Below are 23,692 nucleotides of genomic sequence, written 5' to 3'. Positions count from 1 at the left end.
CTATCATCAACAACACACATTGCATTTAGCAGAAAGGTACCTTATCCTCATGAAAACTAGTTTTAGAGATGGAGAAATTAGAGTGAAGTTTGTGTATCAAAAATATCATAGTCAAGGTGACCAGGGGCTAGTGTGTTCAGTAAGAGGGGACTCCTACTTTTGCATAAACTGGATAATGAATAGCATGTGTTTTATTATACGCATGTGGAGAAGAACCAAAAAAAAACGGGAAGGGGAAAGAAAACATTACTGTACCTGCTGTGAAAGAAACGTGTCCATCTGTAAAAAAGTCAGATTCTAAAAAAGCCCTCTCATTTTAGCTAGTAATCATGAAACTTAAAATCTACTATGTGGTAATTTTCATTTGCTTTTCTATCTCAGAATTTCACATTCAGATTTAAAAGGTCTTCCTTGCAGCCACATGATCATGATATTGGAAGGAAAATTGAGAAAGTTAGTAACCATGAAAACTGTACTTTATATCTTCCTCCTAAGGTTGATTATATATCAAAATCTAGTCATCTGGCTTAGTTTGTTGAGGTCTTTCTAATATTATTTTGTTAAAAGAAAATGTGGCAGTTATTGTACCTGTCATGGGAGGTTCTACTTTATCTCCAAGGAAGAGCTAGTGGTTTCAGTATATTGGCTATTGCCAAACAGGCAAGAGGGAGAAAACACAAGAGAAAAATAGAAGGCTGTTAATCAAATAGGGTGGAGTTACAAAAATGTAAGGTGCTTTAACAGGATGGATGGTAATGAAAGTAATAGATTTGTTAGAGGATGCCATTTATTGTGTTCCTGATGATGGGAAATACATAACAGTATTAACCATCTAAGAGAGAGTCTTCCAAAAATACAGTACAGGAAACATCCAACAATCTGTCATATATTTTCACTGTATGATACAAGAAGATGAATTACTTGAGGAACAAATAGTCAAAAGTTTGAAAACCTGCGTTCTTAAATGAAGAAGTACAAATCTGATTCTGCACACCAGTTTCCTATTACAGCTCTCTGGACACACGTGCTGAATCAGGTAATTTGCCATATCCAATTTTGTGTATAACTATTAGCATACACCAGAGCTGGATCTTTGAAGTTGTTAATTGAATTATGTTCTGAATGAGACAGATGATTTATGAGTCTGTTCTTAAATCACTGTTCTCAGACATTACGCCTAATAAGGATATCTAAATGCTAGAGACACTTTTCAGGTCAGGCTTTGCTTCTCCTACACAATCTTCTTGTACAGTATATGGGTTACCACATACATACACTCCTAATTGTAATGCTACCTGTCAGTTTCTGTTATGGTGGTCACTCAGCACAGGAGAGGCAGTGCACTGCATAGAGATACTGGACACCAAAGCCAGCTCAGTTCAGGTCACTGCTGTACTTGCACTGTGTCTTGTGAGGCTCATTGCCTATTGGCGTGAGAGGTTTCTGCTATAGGACTTCTCATGACATGCAACTCAAATCATGGGTTACAAGAGTTTAAAGGCATATCCATTACAATCTCCACCCTTTGTCCTTTTGGACCAGGCCATAGGGTTTAGCATTGCAATGAGTGAATTTATCCATGGCCAGAGACACTTCGGGGTGTATGTGTTCCTACATAGTCACAGTCCCTCTGACTCAAGTTCAGTTTGGATTTCCAGCCTGTCCAGTACAGCAGCACAGGAACAGCAGTGATGACCTGTTATGGCCAGCTGGATGGCCATAACTGTTATCAAAATGTTCCCAGGCAGAGCAAAGCAAGATGATAAGGTGTAGAGCAAATGGCAGAAGCAAAAGCATCCACAAACAAGCACTGGATTGTAACATACAGTATGGTGAGCAATCCCCTGTCAAGCACAGGAGCCCGCAAATTAGCATCTAAACAGCCATAGCATCTGTAAATTTTGCTCTAGCACACTCCACATTGCAATCAAATCTGTCTTGAACCCTTCAAGCCCAACATTGAGTGCCAAAAGGACTGCTGTAGTTCAACCTGGCACACAGCCACTTGCTCACTCTCCCCAGGTGGGATGGGAGCGAGAATTGGAAAGATAAAAGTGTGAGAACTCATGGGTTGAGATAACGTTTACTATGGAAAGCAAAAGCTACATGTACAAGCAAAGCAAAACTGGGAATTCATTCATTACTTCCGACTGGCAGGCAGGTGCTCAGCCACATCTGGGAAAGCAGGGCTCATCAAGTGTAACGGTTCCTTGGGAAGACAAACTCCAAATGTTCTCCCCTTCCTCCTTCTTTAACCCAGCTTTTATGGCTGAGCATGATGTCACATGACATGGAACATCCTTTTGGTCAGTTGAGGCCAGCTGTCCTGACTGTGTCCCCTTCCATCTCCTGGTGCACCCCCAGCCTGCTTGCTGGCAGGGCAGTGTGAAGCAGAAAAGGCCTTGACTCTGTAAGCACTGCTTTGCAACAACTAGAAACATTGGCATGAAAACAACACTGTTTTCATCAAAAATCCTAAACACAGCATGGTGGGAGCCTCTATGGAGAAAATTAACTCTGTCTCACCCAAAGTCATGACAATACTAAATGTTTTGTAACATTTAGTACTAACATTTATTTACACAATTTTGTAACCGTTGAAGCACACTATACTACAGTTAGCAATGAAAGCATCTAGAGGAAAAAAATGTTCTTATAAAAGTTATTTCATTTCAATTTGGCTTTTTTGTTATTGTATAAGAAATATCTAACAATATATAAGGAACTATTTTATTTGTACTTTAAAAAATATTTCCAGACCTATTTTCTTTGTATGAAACATCACTCATTATTTATTCCTGACTAGCAAATCAAAGAGCATGTTATTTAAGGTGATTTGCCTGAAAGTATCTTCTTCTGTTGGCTACATTGGATCTTTCAGCTGCTGGGGAAATTACTGCAAAGCCTTTTTTTTTTTTTTCCAGTCTTTTGAGAGAGAAAATATAAAGCTAATTTTATTTAGCAATGCTTTGCATTTTGGAGTTGTTGATTTTGATATAGCTTTATCTGAAGGACTTTGACAGTCCAGAACTCACCTACTCTTTTAAAATATAAGTAAACAGATAGTACAGGGATCCAAAATCTGCCTTTAGAAGACAGAGCAATTTGAACCGAAAGTCACTACTCTCCTAGATGCTTGTACCTACAGGAACTGTACACTCCCTTTTCACATGTAAGTCTTGGAAGTAGGATATGAATTGGCCAAATGTATAGTTAAATCAACAGAAAGCATCAAACCATGTGATTTTTTCCTAAGAGGAGAAAGTTATTTGGGTTCTAACAGAGTATCTTTCTATCTGCCACATTCATGCCAGTGTTCATTGACAAAGTGAAGTTACTTTGAGAAATTGTCCATTATGGAGGACAGGACTTATCTAAAATCTGTTGTTAAATAACTTCATTTTGTGTCTTATGCACACTGTGATGAGATTTCTGACCCATATGTTGAGCACACATACAGTGCAAAAGCTGTCTGCCAGGAAGAAGTCAGTTCATGCAGTTTTCCTTCAGGTGGATCCCACTGCTAACTTCACTTCCAGAGGAAGTGAAGCCAAGTGTCTGACTCTTGGCAGTTTGACATTCCTGACCATACCTAAGCATAAATCAGGCATATGCAAATTTTGTTTTTATCTTCACAGAGATCCACTGTTGTGATGTGTCATATCCTGAATACTCTTTATTAGTCCATTCTTTGCAAAAATATATTTAGATGTTAAAATATGTTTTTAAAGGTCTATGAGAATCAAAGAGCAGTAGAATTACTTACCATAACATCTGAAAAGGAAAGAAGAGCACCTGTGTCTTGTAAATAAAGTTATAGGAAGACATATTTCAGTTACTTGGATGAAATCATCTCCTTTTTTATAAAAATAAAGGCTGAATATTTATTTAAATATATATATATATGTTGATGGCATTGAGCAATTTAGCAGACTTGATCTGTGCTTAGAATAGATGACAGTTTTCTCTGATCTAAGCCTGTATGTGTGCATGCACCAGAAGCATAATAAAACTGAAAAGTTGCATTTTTGCACAAAGGCAGACACAAAAAGAAGTTGAAAACATGTACTTCAGAAACAAGAAAGTAGTTTAAAACCATTCCTGAAGCTAAATTTCACTGTTCAGTAAAATGTGTTCTAGTCTCTAATAGACCTAGTAGGAATTTTCTAATGTAAATTTAAACTAATTGTTAGAAGACTAGAACAGAATTTCCAGGGACACAACTAGAAGCATTTTAGAGCTATTTATTAAAATATAAATATAGACATATAAGGTTCAAGTATTAAAAAGAGATACCATGGCACCAGCTATAACTGATAATTCTCTTTAAGAACTTTGTGTTTCCTTTGCTTTCAGTAATGTAAATAATATGTAGTTAATACTCTTAAACTATAATAAGAGTGGGATTAAAATGGAAAATTGATTTCAAAATAAATATTCAATAGACAAAAAATATGATTTACCCAAGACAGAAGCAGAGAAGAAGGAAAGAACCACTCTTGCTCTTTCTGAAGACCATTACACTGCTTCTGTTTTCCAGGGAAACAGTGAGTAGAATGGAAGAACCTTGTCACTGCTGGCATTGTGATCTGAAAAATATAACTAGCTTGCAAGCCAGTAGTTTTCTCTGTATCTGATTCAGTGTTTGGCTGCATGTTTAGTATAGCCATTTACAGGCAGGTTTGTAAAGAAGATGAACCATCTCTTTGTTTTTCTGTAGCTTGATGATTTCTTAAGGAACTGGCATGAAGATAGCCTAAATTAAAAAAGTACTCATATGCACAATGTTTTATCTGAAATAGGTAAAATGCATAGCAAAATTTAAGGTGTTCTTTTTTCTTTTATTCACACAGCTAAGCATCTTTCTTTAGAAAGGTTTCATAAAGTATATGATCTGATAGGAAATTGGTGAAGCGTTTACATCTATGAACATTCAGAGTGAGTGTAATTTCTCCATGGCAAAAGGATACACTATAAAATCAGCAACTGAACAGTGTACATACTCTTTCATACTGCACCTCCCTTTGTCACCAGCCATTGGGAGGTAATAAACAGCTTGGGAAGTCAATGTGCTAAAACACTGAACCCAGGGCCACATCCACACATCCATCTGCAGACATCACCAGAGAAGGAACCTGCCTATTACTTTTTTGCACTTCAGGGGCTCTGAACCCTAAACATCATGTAATAATGCACCCTAACAAAATGTACCATGCCTTTCCCAGAGTCTGGCTGGAGAGTTTCTCATCATTGGGATGAAACAGTTTTTGTCATTTCTGAGACACATCTTTCAAGGGCCTGATATTGCCTAATGTTAAATATAATTAGCAGGTTTTCTCTTCCTGAAAATTTCAGCTGAAATGATTTCAGCAGAGGAGAAACCTATGAAAATAAGAGCTTAAAAAAAAAACAGGGTTGAACACTGATGTTGTCACGGTTAGTAATAAATTGAAACAGCATTCAGTTAAAACTTTAGAAGAGTAGTACTTCAATGGAGTTATACAGTATGTTTTATACTAAAACAGTTAACATATTTGTGTATTACTTCCATTTTTCAGATGCTCCAACATTTCTGTCAAATCAAACCATGCATTACTCTTGGGAAGGCAATCCCATCAATATAACATGTGAAGTGCTAGCAAATCCATCTGCCACAATTCAGTGGAGGAGAGGAAAATTACTTCTACCTGTAAAAAATACAACACATCTGAAGACCTACAGTGCAGGAAGAAAGCTGATTCTAGAGGTAAGGCTTAAAAAATAAATCAACATTGTGACATTAGTTACTTCATTTCTTCTTCAGTTTGGCACCATTGCAAGTCTTATGCAGTGTGCTTAAGGTTAAGATTTATAATTTAAGTAAAGCTCTTTAAAAAATAAAAAATAAAAAAATAAAAACTATGTATGAACTGATTTATCTCCACATTTCTTGTGAACATTTGGAAAATAAACCTCATGTACATGGCTTTTGTTCAGTTTTGCATCTACACTGAACGCTAATGTGACCTGCATTTATTGCAAGTAAATAAATGCATAAATATAATATTAACCCATGGGGTTGATAGTAAAAATTAAAGTAACTGTCTGGTAGGTGCTTGGTATATACAAAAATGTATGTGTGACTTCAGTCAAGACCAAAGCAGGAGGGGAAAGTGAAGCTAAACTGCAGTTGGTTTTGATGGCAATTATTTCTATTATTATTATTATCTTTATTATTGTTATTATTATTATTATCTTTATTATTATCTCTAAATGTATCATCATGACTAAATAGTGAACTACTGCATAGTAATGTACAACAAGTCATGTTCTTTGATTAATGATTTCACAACAAAGTGTATTCAACCGCTATCTCCAGTCCTGGTCTCACCTGTTACATCAACTAGATACTCTCTCCTGACTGAATGTGAGAAGTGTGGAGGAAATTAGCTTTCATTGTTTACATCTAGTATCAGCAACTTCAGCATATTTTTTCTCTGTTGCCATGGGAAAAATGGTTCAGAAGCTGTAGGGCTAATACGTTTGGGGGTCCTACATCAGATCCCAAGCCAGATGTATATGATATTCTGAAATAAGCTGTGTCTTTTCCCTAAAGTTCAAACAATGAACCTAATTTCTTGAAATTTACGGTATGTGTGTTACTTGGTTGCTGCTTTCAGAAGAAGCATTAGTTGTAATAGAAAAGTCTAGTTTTCTGTGAGATTTTAAGTGATTGTCTCATGGGAAATTGGATAAGAGGGGAGCAAGAGAATGTGCATCATTATGTAATACAATGTCAGAATAGAGCATAATGACATGAAGAATTTTAAAATAAATGACAAGCTGATTTATGCATGTATGATGACAAGTGATGACATTTATCTGTTGAGAAATGGTCTATGATAGCAAATCATTATCTGTTCTCTGTAGCCCTTAACGGAATTAACTATAAATTTATAGATCTGTGTTATGTTGTGGGAAGAAGACAGAAAGGAAATATTAAGTCATTCTAATAACTGATCCTTTATTTTGCCTGAGAACTCATATGTAGCCTCTGGTTTTAGTGAGCTTACACAGGTTAGCTAAACATTGGTAAGCATGAATGGTTTTTACTTACCTCATCACATATTAATCAATTGGCTGGGTGGTCACACTCAGAGAGTTGATGTCAATGGCTCAATGTCCAAGTGGAGATCAGTAACAAAATATTGACCCCCAGGTCAGTACTGGGATTGGTGCTGTTTGATATCTTTGTTGGTGACATGGACAGTGGGACCTAGTGCACCCCCAGAAAGTTTGCCAATGACACCAGGCTGTGTGGTGTGGTTTACCAGAGGGACCTCTGCCATCCAGAGGGACTTTGACAGGCCTTAGAGGTGAGCCTGTGCAAACCTCTTGAAGTTCAACAAGGCCAAGTGCAAGGTCCTGAAACTGGGCTGGGACAATCCCAAGCATGAATACAGGCTGGGCAGAGAATGGATTGAAAACAGCCCTGAGAAGGGCCTGGGGCTGTTGGTGGATGAGCAGCTCAACAAGAGTTGACAATGTGCACTTGCAGCTCAGAAAGCCAACCATATCCTGAGTTGCATCAAAAGCAACATGACCAGCAGGTTGAGGGAGGTGATTCTTCCCCTCTGCTCTGCTCTCATAAGACTCCATCTGGAGCACTGGGTTCAGCTGCGGGTCCCCCAGCACAAGAAGGACATGGACCTGTTGGAGTGAGTCCACAGAAGGACCGCAAAGGTGCTGGAGCATCTTTCCTATTAACACAGGCTGAGGGAGTTGGGGTTGGTCAGCCTGGAGAAGAGCAGGCTGACCTTATACCAGAGCAGGGAGATCTTATACCAGTCTTCCAGTACCTAAAGGGGGCCTCCAAGAAAGCAGGAAAGGGAAAGCAGAAAGCAGGTCAGGGCATGTAGTGATAGAACAAAGAGTAATGGTTTTAAACTAAAAAAGGGTAGATTTAGATTAAATATTAGGAAGAAATTGTTTAATGTGAGGATGGTGAGGCACTGAAACAGGTTGCCTAGAGAATCTGTGGATGCCTCACCTGTGGAAGTGTTCAAGGCCAGGCTGGATAGGGCATTGAGCAATGTGGTCTGGTAAGAGGTGTCTATGCCCATGTCCAATGGGGTTGGAATAAGGCAATCTTTAAGGTCCTTCCAATCCAACCCCTTCTATGATTCTTTGACTCTGTATTAACTTTAACCTCTCCCAATGGAAGTGGATTTCAGTTATTTTGATTGAACTGGATGGAGTCATCAGGACTAGCTTAATAATTCTGGAGGAAAAAAATATGACAACATCTGACATTAACTGAAACATTGATTCAAAATTCAAATTGAAACACCTGTTTCAAATGTTAAATTATATGGAGGAAAGAGGCTGTTGATAATTTGACACTTACAAAGCCACAGCTTTCCAAGAAACAGTCTCCACAGTTCCTTTAAAGAAAAGTTTGGACTATCACTGAAATGTGTTCTGCTAATTTATATAGGTTGGCAGTTAATCCACCCTTTGGTGCTATTTTGAAAGTCAATACAGACCCATACCACATTGAATAAATGTTATAGAGCCACTTGGTTAACTACAGAGAAAGCTTATGCTGTTCCCTGGCAACTTTTCTTTTTTTCCTTGAATGTCCGGTGTATTGTGAATCCCATAAACTAAAATAAAAATAAATAAATAAAATAAAAATTGTCCTTGCATTATCTATAGGAACAGCAATTTTCAGACCTATCATTGCTTAGTTTAATCAAAATATGTGCAAATAGTGTCTTTGTGAACAAATGTGCAGTTTATTAATTTTTTCCTTCTTTGTTCAAAAGTGAAATTATAGAGATAAACAATGTCACCATTTCCTATTATTTGATTTCCTAATTTGAATTTGAAAAGGGGGAGTTTAACATGAAAAAGGGTGAATCTAGATCTGTATTTTGGTGAATATACTAGACAGGCTGGAGTAAGAACTCATCTGCATATTGGTTAAATAGAACATATTTGCATTTCTGATTTTTTAAAAAAACTTTGTTATTTGAATAGAAAGTAATATTTTCAAATTATATTCATTTTAAAGATTGCTCCCACATCTGACAGTGATTTTGGACGGTATAACTGTACAGCTACAAACAGAATAGGAACAAGATATCAGGAGTATACACTTGGTCAAGCTGGTAAGTTAATTATTTTTTTCCAGGTTTATTGAAATCTTTCTTCTCTTTTAATCAAAATGAAGTTCAGACACAATTTTCTCTGTTTATTTTATTCCAATGGAATGTTTGCAGTTAATTTTAATCCTCTAAAAGTAGCGTAGCAGTTCGAAGGAAAATAAGCCAGTCCCCTCAAAATATGAATGCTCTTTGAATTTAATTTTAAGCCCTCCTGAAAATTGAAGAAATGTAATTATGTTAAATTTTCCTTTGCCCTTATTACATCCTACATTTTAACAGTGTGTCTTCATTACCTCAGTGGATAGACATATGGCTTGCAGGCAGTAAGAATAAGGAAGACTTCTCCTGTATTTTCTTGAGAAGCCAAAGAGAAAAGACTGAAATACTTGAGCAAAGAATTTTTTATCATATGCAGTTCTAGTTATTTAAAAGCAGAATTTGACCTGGTGTGCTAGACAGAGTTAATTTAAGCTCAGAAACATTCTACAATCAGTTGTTAAAGGTTGTTAAACTTATGAATATTTTTAGGTCCATCTACCATTGCTTAGGCAAATATAAAAATATGACTGTGTGTTTCAACTTCATCAGGACTATTAACTAATATTAAATGAGAATTTCTTAGCATTTCTTTCAATGATATTTTGTTGAGGAATGGACCGACACTTGTTTAGCAAGCTTTGAGATCTCCTGACATGTGGATTTACACTCTTAGGTGATGCAAATTGTTCCACCTTTAATGACATCTATGGATTTATTATGTAGTTTACAGTAATAAAGGTATAGCCAAACTGAAAGCTATGCACCCCTTACAACGCATTGTTATGGATCATTTTCATCATGGAACTTTGAGATCATATCATACTGCCAGACTGGACGATATATTTGCAAGGTAGAAGTAGAAATGAAGATTAGAGCACTTCCAGTCTTGCATAATATTTTTAAAGTAGGGCTTGTATATTTTTTATGATCTTGAATGTTTCAGCTGTAATTTTTGTTATATTTTTTGAATAAAGAAAATAAACTCTTTGGAGGCCTACTAGGAGGACCTTTGTGGGTACACTGCTGAAATGTGCGTGTCCAATCATAGCCTCTTTTAAGCTACCAATTGTTTTATTTCTTATAGTACTGCTCAATAGGGCAATTATTTTCTTTAGTGTCTCAGGAGTTATAAAAAATGGTTGTTTTCTGTATTAAGAAGTTTCTTAGGTCTAAGCAGTTCACAGCTTTGAAAGTTTTTCCCATTACTTTTAAGGAAATTATTACTAACACAGCATTTACCATTAACACTATATATATATATATATATATATTTTATGTTATACTATTATATATATATATTTATATTCATTTACCATGAATACTGTACTCTTTTTTTTCTTTGTTCTGTGGCAAAAGCAGTTGATCTTCGTAAAATAGACAAATATAATTTTTCTTTTAAAAAACAACAGATTTTGATGTGGCAAGATTTTATATCATACAGAAGATACATTCTTCTTCAGTAGACAACTTTTTCATTTACTATGTTGCAAATCTGATTGTCCTTTGGTAGCTACATGCTACACTCTACTATTAGCTCTTCCTTCTGCATGTTACTTAGTCCCAAGTAAGTCCTAATTTCCTGCAATAGATTATTTATATTCTGCCTTACAAAACTCTCCCCAGTTTAAGGAAAATCACAAGCTAATTCATACCCCAAACATTTTTTTGTTTGTTTTATTTCATTGTGTGTGTATGAAAAGAAATTGTAGAAAAGAACAGTTTGTAGAGTCTTCATTCATGTTTATGATCATTTACTTCATTTGTCCCATTTATTTCAATGGAACCACTTGAACACCTTTCCATAAAAAGACTAAAATTATGACTGTAACAGTTTATCTGTACTACTTGTGGCTTTAAATATATATATATATATATATATAACTAATACTTCCTGTGACGTTCAAAATTAAGGTAGTAATAGAAAAGCTCTAAATTTTAAAGAAAAACACTATTAACTAATTTCTCTACCAACTATTCTGTCTCTAGTTAAGAAATCTCAAGACTTACAGAAAGTTAGTGTTGATTTGAATAGATAAACTATAACTATTATCTGTATGTTATTGTTGTCCCCCTTTAATCTAGGAAATAGACAACCCTCTAGAAACTAACGACCCAATTTTGTAAATATTTGTGACTGGCATAGGATTTGTAAACTTATATTAAATCCATCAAATGAGGACTGCACCTAATCCCCTTATTTTAGCCAGGTTACATCAATTTCTCTTCAGCATGGCTTTCTCTTTGGGGCAACGCATCTATCTATTGATTCAGCTGCAGCATTTGCTCTGCTTGTTCTTCTGCAGTGCTAGGTGCTACGTTGGCCTCTGGAGTATTATCTCTAAGGCTTGATGCATGTGGCTCCACTGGAAAAGAAAAGCAGTAGAAGGGCAGTATTTTCTGAGAAAAAATTCTCAGTTCCTCTCAAAAACAGAAAACTTGGCGCTAGAATTCCTTTTTAAAGCTGGGAACATAGATTCTAGAAAACAGAAGGAAATATCCCTCAGGTGTCTTACCTCAGAACAAAAGAAGATGAGAAAATGGAGCAATTGTGCCAATGGAAACAGAGGCAGTCAGATTCTGGTTACTGCTATGCACTGTTTTTTTTTATAAAGAGGTATATACAAATGGTAGCATCTCAGTAGATATCTTGTATCTCAGTAGATATCTTGTATCTTTGTATCTGCTGAATATTTCCTAATTTTTCAAAACAAACAATAACATGCCACAACTTAGTGATGCTACAGGATTATTTTAGCAATATATTTACATATTATATTATAAATATCATATATTTAGCAATATATTTATTTCTTGCTTTTACGCATAATTAAATTTAATACAAAATAATTCTCATTATTAATTGAAAAGTAACATGGTATTTTGATAATACATTTTATTTCAGCTAATTCTCACGAGAGCCCCTGGAAATGCGAACAAGAAAAAATAACTCCATACAGGCTGTTTTGGCTTTTTAACACAGCTATGTCAGAGATGTTACAGATTCCAGTTTTTCAAACAGCTTACTATTCTCTATTTTGCAATAGTTTGTTTGCCATTTTTCAGTCAATTCTGCAGAAAACGTTATCAGCAATTTTGAAAGTTATGTATTGGGGTTGTAGGCAAATAAAGGTAAATTGGTATATATTTAGTGAAACTGTAACAAAGCATTATGGGAAGCTATTATGTTAAGTATGAGATGTATATGGACATTCTATAACATGAAATGAAAAAACAAATAGAATAAATGCAAATTCTGTAGTAATTATGGTGAACATGTATCCTTAATACATTGTGGTATTGTATTTATGTGAGGCTTGAGGGTGTCAGGACTCCATTGTGCTGAATAATCCTTACTGCAGTGTAATGCATAATACACACTATCTTGAAAGACTGCATTTGTACCTAAATAGACTCTTTTGGTGGGGAAAAAAAAAAAAAAAAAAGGCAAATAAAACATGTATTTCACTGCTTCTGCATTTAAGCTAAGATCAACTGGAAGTATTTCACTATTTCTGCATTTAAGTTAACATCTACTAGACATAAAAAATAGTCAGGAAGATAGAGGATAGAAGCATCATCATAATTACAGGAACAAAATGCTGAACAAAAGCCTTCTTCCTTCTACCCCTGTTGTTTTACTTCAGTAAATCAAGAAGTCCTAATGACTGATATTTCCCAAATAAGCATTATTTTCATGCATTTAAATAGAGCCTGGATTTCCTTGTCACTTTGATTGTAAGTACTAATGCTGGGGTGTAACAGACTATTCCAATAGATCTGTCAGAGAAAAATAAATACTTTTTCCAGCCAGGAGATTGTAGTAAGCAAAGTATCCTGCTAGGGCAAATTTTACAATTAACAATCATTTTACTGAATTGTTTTCTCTTAAAATTCTGCAGGAATGACTTAATGCTTCATGTTTTGTTCCATTTTTCTGCTTTTTTTTTTTTTTTTTTTTTTTTCCAGCAGATTCAAACTAGTGTTTTGTTGTTGTTGTTGTTGTTTGCTTTTTATTACTACTAGTTAAAACATGATCATGTGGCACGATATCATTATATTTTTACTTTTGCCCCTCCTTAAGAAATATGGCTTATTGGTGACAGAAAAAGATTTCTTTCAAAATTTAGATTTGCAGCCATAGTGATGTGTATGACAGAACTATACCTGCTCACTGTAATTATACAGAGCTACTAAATCAGCCTGAACTCTGGATACTGTCATTTAAATCTTTCACAGAAATTGAAGAACTGCAACCTATTCAAGGTTTTACACTGAAAGGTGCCATTACTTGCAAAATGCTGAGAATCTTCAGTGCTTATTGAAGGCTTATTTACGCGTGCTCAGCACCTGACTGGTAGTGATCAACCCTTGAAAATACCATGAGTGACATCCTCTTTTCTCATTGCTTAAGCATTTAAATTGGTGTGTGAGTAACATGTAAATTACGAGAAGATCCACAGTCTTTTTCATTTCCTGCCACTGCAAATGAATTGCCTCACATCACATCCACAGCTTTTGTTTTAGAAGTCTACTTATACTCTGTTTTTTCTCTATGACAGGCTTAGGCTTTGACAAGCAGGTGAGCTTGGCAGATTGTCCCAATGGCTTTCAGAGCCTGAGGTGAGCACAGATATTCCTAGATTTGCACAGATCAAGTTTAGTTATAGATAATGTCAAATGTCAGTATGTAGTTAGATTATATTAACTAGTAAAGCATTTTTTCCTTTTTGTTGAGATCTCAGTATTGTTATTTCAAATGCTTTTGGGTAGATTATTAGAAAACTGTATGGCTATCAATGATCTAATACAGTGTTGTTGGAATAGATAATTTACTATCTTAAAATGGTAAATGTTAAAGTTATGACACAGCTAAACTGGATTTTTTTTTCAATTTTTTCCTTTAGATATTGAAGTGTATTTTGCACATGACAGTATAAAGATAGACTGAATATATTCCTAAATGTAAACCATGATTCACCTCCAAGGCTCTCATGGTCTTAGTTACTCTAGACTTTCCTTTCCCCTTCTTTCCTCTATTCTGGGACAGCAAAGGGGTTGAAAGTTCAAATGAATCGTTGATTTGCCTTTTTGCCTCAGTCTTTCTTTCAGTCTTTCTTTCTTTCAGCACATAGGAGAATACTTTTATTTTTGATGAAATTTGAACATCATGCACATCATGCCTGGAACTGCAGCTATGCACAGAGACTTACAGTGACATAGTGTTAACAGCAACAACTTGGCAGAAACCACACCAATAAGAAGTGCATACAGTTTGCAAATTAGTTACATCATACAGCTCTGATGATGAATTACAAACTTGTCTTGCTAAATCATCCATTTCATGTTTTTCACAGTTTACTATAGAATACCAAGGATCTTACAGCATTTAGGAAGTGGTAACACTTCCTAAAACTTAATGTTAATGGTAACATATGATAAAACTTAAAGAAATTAGAGATGCTATATCTGTTTCCTTTCTAAAGCAATGTTACAGAGAATCAAAATGGAAATTAAAATGCATACGATGTCAGTAGACATTGAGAATTCCCAATTAATCAAATTATCAAATATATCTTAAGTCTCCTGTATACACAGAAAGTCAGTGAAGATGGGGATTAACGACATCAAGAGCAACTGAAGACATAGGAAAGACAACAAATGAGCTTCACAGAAATTATATCCTGTAAATAGTTTTATGGAATCAGTTGATGTTCAAGATTTAAAAAGGTTGATCCATGTACAAGAAGTACAGCATCAAATTTAGCAGTTTACTGATCTAGATTTTTGTTGCTGGCACTTTGGGACTGGTTAATGGATGTTGTTCCTTGTTTTTCCATATATTCCTTTTTTTACAGGTAAAATAAAATTAGAGAAATGGGACTTTGTTTTCCCTGGAATATAACACAACAATACAAAAAAGGAAGATAGTCATGTTCTGTGCCAAAACAGTGCTTTGGGGTCTTACTGACTGTTTTAAAATTGCTGGGCTGCGTTTTTTTGGTTTTTTTTTTTGTTTTTTATTTGTGTGTGTGTGTGTGTAACTTTTACCTTGCTGCTGCCTAATGCCCATTTACCTTCATAAAACATAGGCAGATCTAAAATCTAGATCTCAGCCCTAAACCTTACCGTGTGCATCTTCCGTATCAGCATCAGCTAAAGGAAATGTAATAGTAAAAAGCATCATAATGTATTCAATAAGCATGTGTGTGAAACTGTCAACACTACAATTGTTTTTGCTTTGTGTGTGTGTATCTTATTTTTATTTACTATTTATGTATTTACATGAGAGCTGTGGTCCTGAGTCCTTATCCGTTCCTTATTTTTCCAGAACTCCCAGTGATGTGATAAAATAAATTTATGGTAGTTTTCCCCAATCAAAGACATCAAGGCAAGACTGGAACTTATCTGGACATTTAATATATATATTTTTTTCCGTTCTAAGGATGCAAAAGCATGAACTATTTCACCAAGATCTGTGACTCCAAAGATGTACTCCCTGCTGCATCTCTTTCCCTGCTGTGCTCCTGATAGTACTTATATTCAGCCTTTAGACTACTTTCAGTCAGTATATATGCCAGATGTATGGAGTCAGGAAAAGCTGCAGAACTGTAGTAGGAATGTGTTGACAGGAGATAATGAGACAAGAACTAACTGGAAGATAAATCTCTGACCCCACAGCATACTCCCACACCATCACTTCTTTCCTCCATTTATACCAGGACTGCTAAACTCCCAGAAATAAAATTATTTTCTTCCATAAAACTATCCAAAATGTAGCTTGAAAAGAAAATCTCTGGTGATAAAGACTGGTCATTTATTGAATGGGTTGAGTAAAATGTAATAGACTTGAAAGACTATTTACATAGCTGTGGAGATAAATATGTACTCATAATTCCATGTGTATTTCTCTATCAGCTCTAGTACTGTTCTTGGAACTAAACCAATTTATACTTAATTAAGGCCAATGCATCACAAAGTTCATTTGTGCTAACCAGCTTTATGCACTGAGTACCTTATATATTAAGCGCAACTTTCCACTTAATATTTTGGGGTTTTAAGTAATTCTTTGACATCATACATTAGCAGAGAAATAGTGTGGAAAGAACACGAAGTTGACTAAACATCTGAAACTTTTTTTTTTTTTTTAATGATATTATAATTTATAGGCTGTTGTTCAATTATCCCATGTTTTGAAAGCAGTTTAACAACACCAAAGATATCAGCGGAACTTCTAAAGAGGCTATACCTAAATCTGTCCTATCGTTAAATGATAATATAAGAGAAATCCCACACTTTTCTACAGTATAGTACTTCAGCTTACATCCATAACAGTATATGAAAAAAAGTAATCACTGCCCATAGCTAAATTCTTAGGAGATTCATTGGTTGGTTTGGTTTGGTTTTAGAAAGTAAAAGAACAAGAAGCATCCACAGTTCTGTCCTTCCAGGGGCAGACTTCAGTGTACACAACCTTGCAAATTATTCTTTATTCCTGCTAAACATTGAGCTAAAGCCTTACAATTCTAACAGAAAAATCATGTCACTGTTCCAGATAATTTCAGGTGACAGGGAAGAGAGAGCTCAAATGCTGAAGTGTTTAGGTAGATCAGGACCAGAGAGCTGTTTACTTTGCATGATCAAATTCACGCTCAATAGAGAACTACTAAATTAGATTCAGTTCATTATGCTGCTAATGATCTTCTTTGGGAAAAATGTTATAGATTTACCTAATCTGAAGGAGTTGGTAGGTATTTCACACTTTTTCAATGGAGTCACTATTATTTGTTTCTTATTTTGACTAGGAATGTGTATCCTGTTATATTTTCTTCAGGTGATTAATTCTTTCTTAAAATAAAACACTGATGTAGTTCAACTCTGAAAATTGTATAAAAGTTACCTTCACATATATGGGTAGCATATATATTATGGGATGCATATATAAAATAATATTGTGGATACATTTAACAATGAGTTTTAAACACATAGCATTATGCTAGTTATGTAAAATATTTTACTGGGTTTTCACTGGAACTTTATTTTTTGTTTAATACCAGATAGAACCATATCTTCATTTGGCAGAAATTATTCTTGAATCTTCAGTGAAGAATGTAAGGTTCCTTAAGGATGTCTGCTTCCTATGCCATGTTTATTATAGTTAATCATATGCAGACATAAACACACAAGGAAAAGAGATCTCCTTTTGAAATTCAGGAATAGAATGGATATGTAAATAAAGTGTATTTGATTCACACCATTGACCAAAAAATTGTTTTGATCCAAACTGAAACAACAGTGAATTGACTCATAAAAAGAGCATACAAAAAGTAACATGAAACTAATCTCAGTGAAATTAAATATTCATTCAACCTTATACAAAATAATTTGTTTCTATTTTGAGCTCTTTTAACAACAGAAAAGGAAGTAAAGGTGTTTAGGAACTATTCATAATACTGTAGATATCCATAGCATCTTTTAGCTCATAATTAGTTAAGGCCATTCATCTTCAGTACTGGAGAGCCATATTCATCTCTGCATGCAGGTGGTATCTGCATCTCTCATACAGTACTATGCTACTTTACTTTGGCTATCCTGGCCTGCTTTGCTGGCATAGTTATGCTGGATTTTTCCCTCTCCTGTCAGAACAGAATGAGAAGGACAAAAGAAGCTGTCCACTGGACAGTACTTAAGTTACTAATGCTAACAGGAAAAAGCTTAGTGCTCTCAGCTGTAATGAGAATCTGGAGGAGAAAGGTCAAAATTTGTTTCTAATCCTTATCTGCTCCTGAATTTGGGATCAATGATTACTTAGCAAGCAACTCACAGAACTAGTTTTTCTTGTGAGTGATCATTAAAAAATAAAATAAAAAAATTTCAACATACTTTCCTTTTCTTAGAAAACAAGCCACCTTTTGATCAATTTTAGTTTAAAGTATGGATATTTTGATTACCTATGCAAAGTATTAAGCATCCTTTTCAAAAAAGATTCAAAACCCAGTTCTCTTTTCTCCTTGATGTATAGCTTATTTGGTTATATTCTGCCATGTTCTGTTTGATTCATGTTCTATGAATCTTGAATTCCTTTCTGTAGAAAAATACAACTTCAATAAGAAGGGTGAAAATGTCCTGCAACATCCCATATCCTGGTGATAGAAAAGCTTCCTTGAATAAGAAGGTATTTGAGGGTTTGAATCCCTCAAGATGAGATTTGCATTCTGCTCAAATCTTCATGGATTCATTTAGTTGTCTTTAAGTAAAAGATATGAAAAATACATCATTGTAAATACATCTATGCTGTTTTTAACCCAATGAGCACCAAGCATTGGAGGTTTCAGGAGACCTGTAGTCTGAAATGCTAACTGCCAGAATTCACAGAGATATGATATTAGCATTCAGACACTCTGCTAAGAGATTTTTTTTTCAGGAAAAATGTAGGTACCAGATTATTGAAAGGTTAGATAAATCAGAGCATCTTTGGCAGGTGTCCTTTTCATGAGAATTCATGGCCGAGTGTGTCCTAAAACCCATTCTTAATATTTTATAACAATTTTTGGCTCATTTTCATTCAAGTACCAGTACTGGCTGAAGTTCAGATTGATTCTTTTTTTATTCCCAACAGCTTCCTGACAGCCCCTGAATACAGACTACATTTTATGTAAATGGCTCAGTACCCACTGATCGAATGATCAGCTTTGGCTCAAGCTCTTGCTTTTCTTTATAAACATACTTTCCATCCAGAGAGACAAAAACAATATCAAATCTGTAAGTGGATATACAAATAAATGTCAAATGTATTAGAAGAGAATATATAAGTATTTCAAACCCTTGATTCTCAGTCCACAGAACAAAGAATTCTTCGTAGTATTTTCAGTACACATTTTTGTAATTATAACATTTTATAACCTAGGACAATTAGAAAAGTTAGTCTTTTGTCTTCTGTTTGATAGATCGGTCATACACTGTAAGAGTAAGATAATGTTTCTGTTTCAGAGGATGACCCTAAGGTTAATTTTTCACCTTTATTTCATATCTCATTTCATAGCATTTCAAGAGTACAAACACATGCTTTATTTTCCTAGTTCTATTCTACTTTGAAAACAAAATCTTTTAACCTATTTTGTAAATATTTCTTAAACTGAAAAGAGGAAAGAAACCTTCTTTTAATATTTCTTGCTAGTAGGTTGGAACCCAGTCTATTTAAAAAAAAAAGGGGGGGGGGGAAGAAAAAAAAAATATATATATATATATATTCAGCTGTGTTTTAGATTTTCATGAAAATGGCCAAATGATTTCTACAGCTTTTTGTCGTCGTCTCATTTAGAAGAATTCAGTCTCTGAATGATCTATTTAGCCAGAACTGTTCCTGTTGTTAAATATGATTTGTTTGTTATTCTCCTTTACATAATTATATAGTAAACTAATCAATCAGCATTTACATTTGCCTCTGACAAAGTTAGCTATTAAAAAAATCATATTATAAAAGACAGACAGAAAAGAAAATGTTTGTCATGACTTTACCATACAATAAAATTAATGTAGCTTTCTTACAGCTTCATATTAGAAAGCTAAAGTTGTTTATCTAAAGCAAACATTATTTCATCACATTCAATATTTTCTTTCCCCTTCAAGATGCTAAGGACACTTCCTGGGGTAAATTATCAACTGTTAGTTTAGGTCTGCCTAGTTGCTGTTGATTATTAAATTGATGTTTGTACTTTTCTAGATGTGCCATCAAATCCTTATGGAGTACGGATTTTAGAGTTGTCACAAACCACTGCCAAAGTTTCATTCAATAAGCCAGATTCACATGGAGGTGTGCCCATTCATCATTACCAAGTGGATGTAAAAGAGGTAGCCTCAGAAACCTGGAAGATAGTTCGCTCCCATGGAGTTCAAAGTAAGTCTACAAAAAAATAAATTGAAGTATTTTAATTGAACGAATATCAAAGAAAAAGAATTCAAGTGTGTGTTAATTGATCCTTTGTTTCTTCATTATTCCATTTCTCCATACATAGTCCAGTGGTTTGTATCTTCATGTGATGTTAATAAAATCAGACCTCCTAGCACCAGTCAGAACCTTGCTCTGATCTAATGTCAACAGCTAATTTCTAGTTTTACATAATTTTGGTGAACAAATTTATGATTATTTCACATTTTTTCATTTTCCTGTCAAATAGAGACAAAGAATATATTTGAAGCTATAAATTTCAAAGATAGTAGAAGTCACAGAGGAGTTAGTTTGAGAATATGCATTACATACGCAATTAACTTAAAATTTTGAGTAAGCTATTACGTGATATTTTATCCTAGGGATTAACTACTGATTTTTAACAACTTAGCAATTTTTCTACATTTCTACATCTTCGTTATATCTGTTTCAAAAGCATATCTATAAAGTACTGTTCAACAAGTGATGCATTGTATACATTTGTTAGATATTATATTGTTTTCTATCTATTGTATTGGTAGGGATGTTATAAATGTGTCCAGTTCATTCCCAGGTCTATGCCTTCTTTTCACTTTTCTAAAGGGAGAAAATAGTATAAGCCTCCTAGAATAGACAAGAGTTATTTGTACATGCCCAAGGAGGGTATTTAGAAAGATTAATATTAACGAAATACTTTTACCGGATGAGTAATCCCCTGCATATTTACCCTTCAGTGTTTTTAACAGGTAGTGCAAGCTAAAGCAGCCCCAACGGTCTTATGATGTATACAGCTAGAGATGAATTGCTTTGCAGCTATCACCACTGTGAGGGGAGAATAAGTGTAGGATATGATCTAAAGTGATGATGATAAAAATGATAAAAAATGATAAATGATAAAAAACTTCTTTCTCTTTCACATCCCATCATTCACACACAAAAAAATCTCCAATTACAAAAAAAAATGTTTCAAAAAAACATACATATAATTAACAAATATTCAAAGAAACATGACTTTTTATTTAAAAAATGTGTATTGTTTTTCTTAACAATACACAATAAATTTTATTATAAAGGTAATAACTAAATCACTAATTTAGCACTAATTTTAGTTCAGTATAATGTGTATTTTTCAGTACTAGAAGACCAAAAGAAGACAATGTGTTTCCTCTAATGGCAGGACATGTATTAATGGATATTGGTGTACCTCTTCTCTTTTAATGTTATGTTTTGGACCACATTTGAGACTTTTTTTCCCTTAGCTGCTTTCTTCAATGAATTGGCAATATATTTCTCTGATAATATATATATATATGTATACTTTATATTTCTCTGAATTTTTCTATGAACTACTGTGATAGAAAAGCTACTTCAGAATTTATTTGCTAAGCAGGAGGCATCTTTTGTAAAATTTGTTGATTCTACACTACATAATTTGATAGCGAAATCAAAAGGGATCAAAAAGGCATTTATCAGAAGCTTTTGCAGATATTCCATAATAAGTTAAAATTTTGTTTTATTTGTAACATACTATATGGCCAAAACAGAAAATAAATAGATAGATAGATAGATAGATAGATAGATAGATAGATAGATAAAAGATTAGTTGCCAAAGCAAGGACTGAACAGCCCAGAGCAGAAAAGGTCCTCCAAGATGGAGACAGCAAAAAACAGTACTAATGTATTTTTTATGACTATACTGTTAACTGTAACAGGAGTCTTTCTGAAAAAAATCATCCTTTTCCTGTTTCCTTAGAGGGTTTCAGCAGGTCTTCTAAAACATCCACTTAAACCTCTCTTCATTCTTTTTGGGCATATTTACATTTTTATGCTAGGTAACACTGAGATATCCTCTTCTGAATCCCTATTTTCAGTTCACAAAAGTGTTTTTAATGAAGCTTTTATTAGAGTGAAGGCTTTTAATTTTTTTCTTTATCCTTCCTTAAGACACTAAAGATACTTGTAAGTCTTTTGAATGATAAAAAATGTTACATGCTTTAGAGGCAGTTTCTCATTGTACTTAAGTAGCTAAGGACCACTTTCCTGCGATACCTCAATACCTGCTTGGCTGAGTGAGGTTTGAGGTTTGAGTTTAGACTACATGTAGTTAGTACTCTGTGTTACAGTTTGTAGTTCAGTCATCATAATTTCTATACTTGGTCAATATTCTTTAATGGAAACAAAATCACTGTTTTTGTCTGTTCAAATTTTTGAGACAGGTTTATGGTTAAGATTCAGATATAAGCACTTTTACACAGGTATAGTTAACTGCTTGCACAAGTCGAGTAATGATGCATATATAATGTATGACTCATTATTTTTTTCCTAGCAACCAGTGATAAACCATGCTGCAATTTCACAGGATTGCTTTTGCTCAGATTGATTTAACTCAGGAGCAATAAAACAGTACTGCAGCCCTTTCTTGCCACAGTGTAGGCAATGTGTAAATTCCAAGATTGTCTTTAATGGGGAAAGGCAGAAGATCATACATGCTGGAGAAAGTAGTGCCTGAAAGACTGTTAGTCTTCCAATACAGAGACTGTCAAGGCTGAAGTGGGTCTTCTGGTCCCCCTGTGTTGTGACCAGGTGGAATGTTGTAGTTGTCTTCATACAGTCAATAAAGAATAGCTATAAACTGATAAAATGAACAAAAGATATATTTTTAAATGAAACAAACATCATGGCTACAGAAGTTAGTTTATAAATAAAGTGTTAGCAAATGATTGATGTTTCAAAAAGTTTTTGAAAGGAACTGCTACTAACACTAACAAGTAATTAATTTTCTCATAATTATGACCTAATAGCCATGTATAAAGCCTTCTAGAAGTAGGATTATAACTGTTTTTATTTATATGAAAAATCCTAACTGAAGCTGTTAGGCCTTCTTGCAAGTTTAATTAGGAAAATTAAGCAATATGAAATGAATTCTGTACTAATCTGTTCAAATAGCTTGCAATTTGTTTCATCTGAGATGCTTGTTGCCCATTTCTTCAAAGTCTCCCTCAGAAGTTGGCTTTTATCTCAAGTTGTACTAGTTTGGAATGCTTTCTGATCAAATTAAGGAGAAAATTCCAGAGTCCTGGAGCTGTATCCAAGAATATCTGCTTCCCTATTCTCTCTCCTTTGTCTTTTATAATGAAGATTTCACTTGAAAAGCTGCACTGATTGCAGCTATTGAAGGAGAGCACAAAAAGTGAAGCAATCATTCTGATACGCAAACTTCAGGCTATTTAGGGATTTAAAAGTCATAATCAACACTAGCATAGTTTGCCAAGAGATCAGCGAGCAAATGGTAGACAGATTTTTCTGTTCTTACTAGATGCTCTGCTGAATATGAAAATTGTCTTGTTACAAGTACGCTTCAGCCCTATAGTCCCAGGGTATGGTCCACAGGCCAGGGCTCTGGAGGCTTCCAATGGCGGCCATGCAGGGTCTGCAGGCAGGCCCTGTCCCACCACCCCACCAGCTGCAGAGCCACTCAGCACCCCATGAGTCAGCCCCAGCACCTGGCACCGGGCACCGGGAGCTCCCTGATGCCAGGGCTGGGCCTTGGCTAGGCCAAGCCAGGCCGTGGGTCCATATG

General features: G+C 34.8%; 1 protein-coding gene across 3 annotated transcripts in view; it reads left to right on the top strand.

Moving 5' to 3' along the window:
• The window catches only part of NCAM2 (neural cell adhesion molecule 2), a 288,960-nt gene that overhangs the window by 206,084 nt on the left and 59,184 nt on the right, over positions 1-23,692 (top strand). For all 3 annotated transcript variants that reach the window (XM_032203980.1, XM_032203996.1, XM_032203989.1), the window contains exons 10-12: positions 5,559-5,746; positions 9,056-9,152; positions 19,909-20,082. In XM_032203980.1, the coding sequence (XP_032059871.1) occupies positions 5,559-5,746; positions 9,056-9,152; positions 19,909-20,082 (459 nt within the window). The remainder of the gene's footprint in view (positions 1-5,558; positions 5,747-9,055; positions 9,153-19,908; positions 20,083-23,692) is intronic.

The sequence above is a fragment of the Aythya fuligula genome, chromosome 1 (assembly GCF_009819795.1).
Source record: "Aythya fuligula isolate bAytFul2 chromosome 1, bAytFul2.pri, whole genome shotgun sequence".
NCBI classification, from domain to species: Eukaryota; Metazoa; Chordata; class Aves; order Anseriformes; family Anatidae; genus Aythya; species Aythya fuligula.
This window is presented reverse-complemented; position numbering and strand designations above follow the sequence as displayed.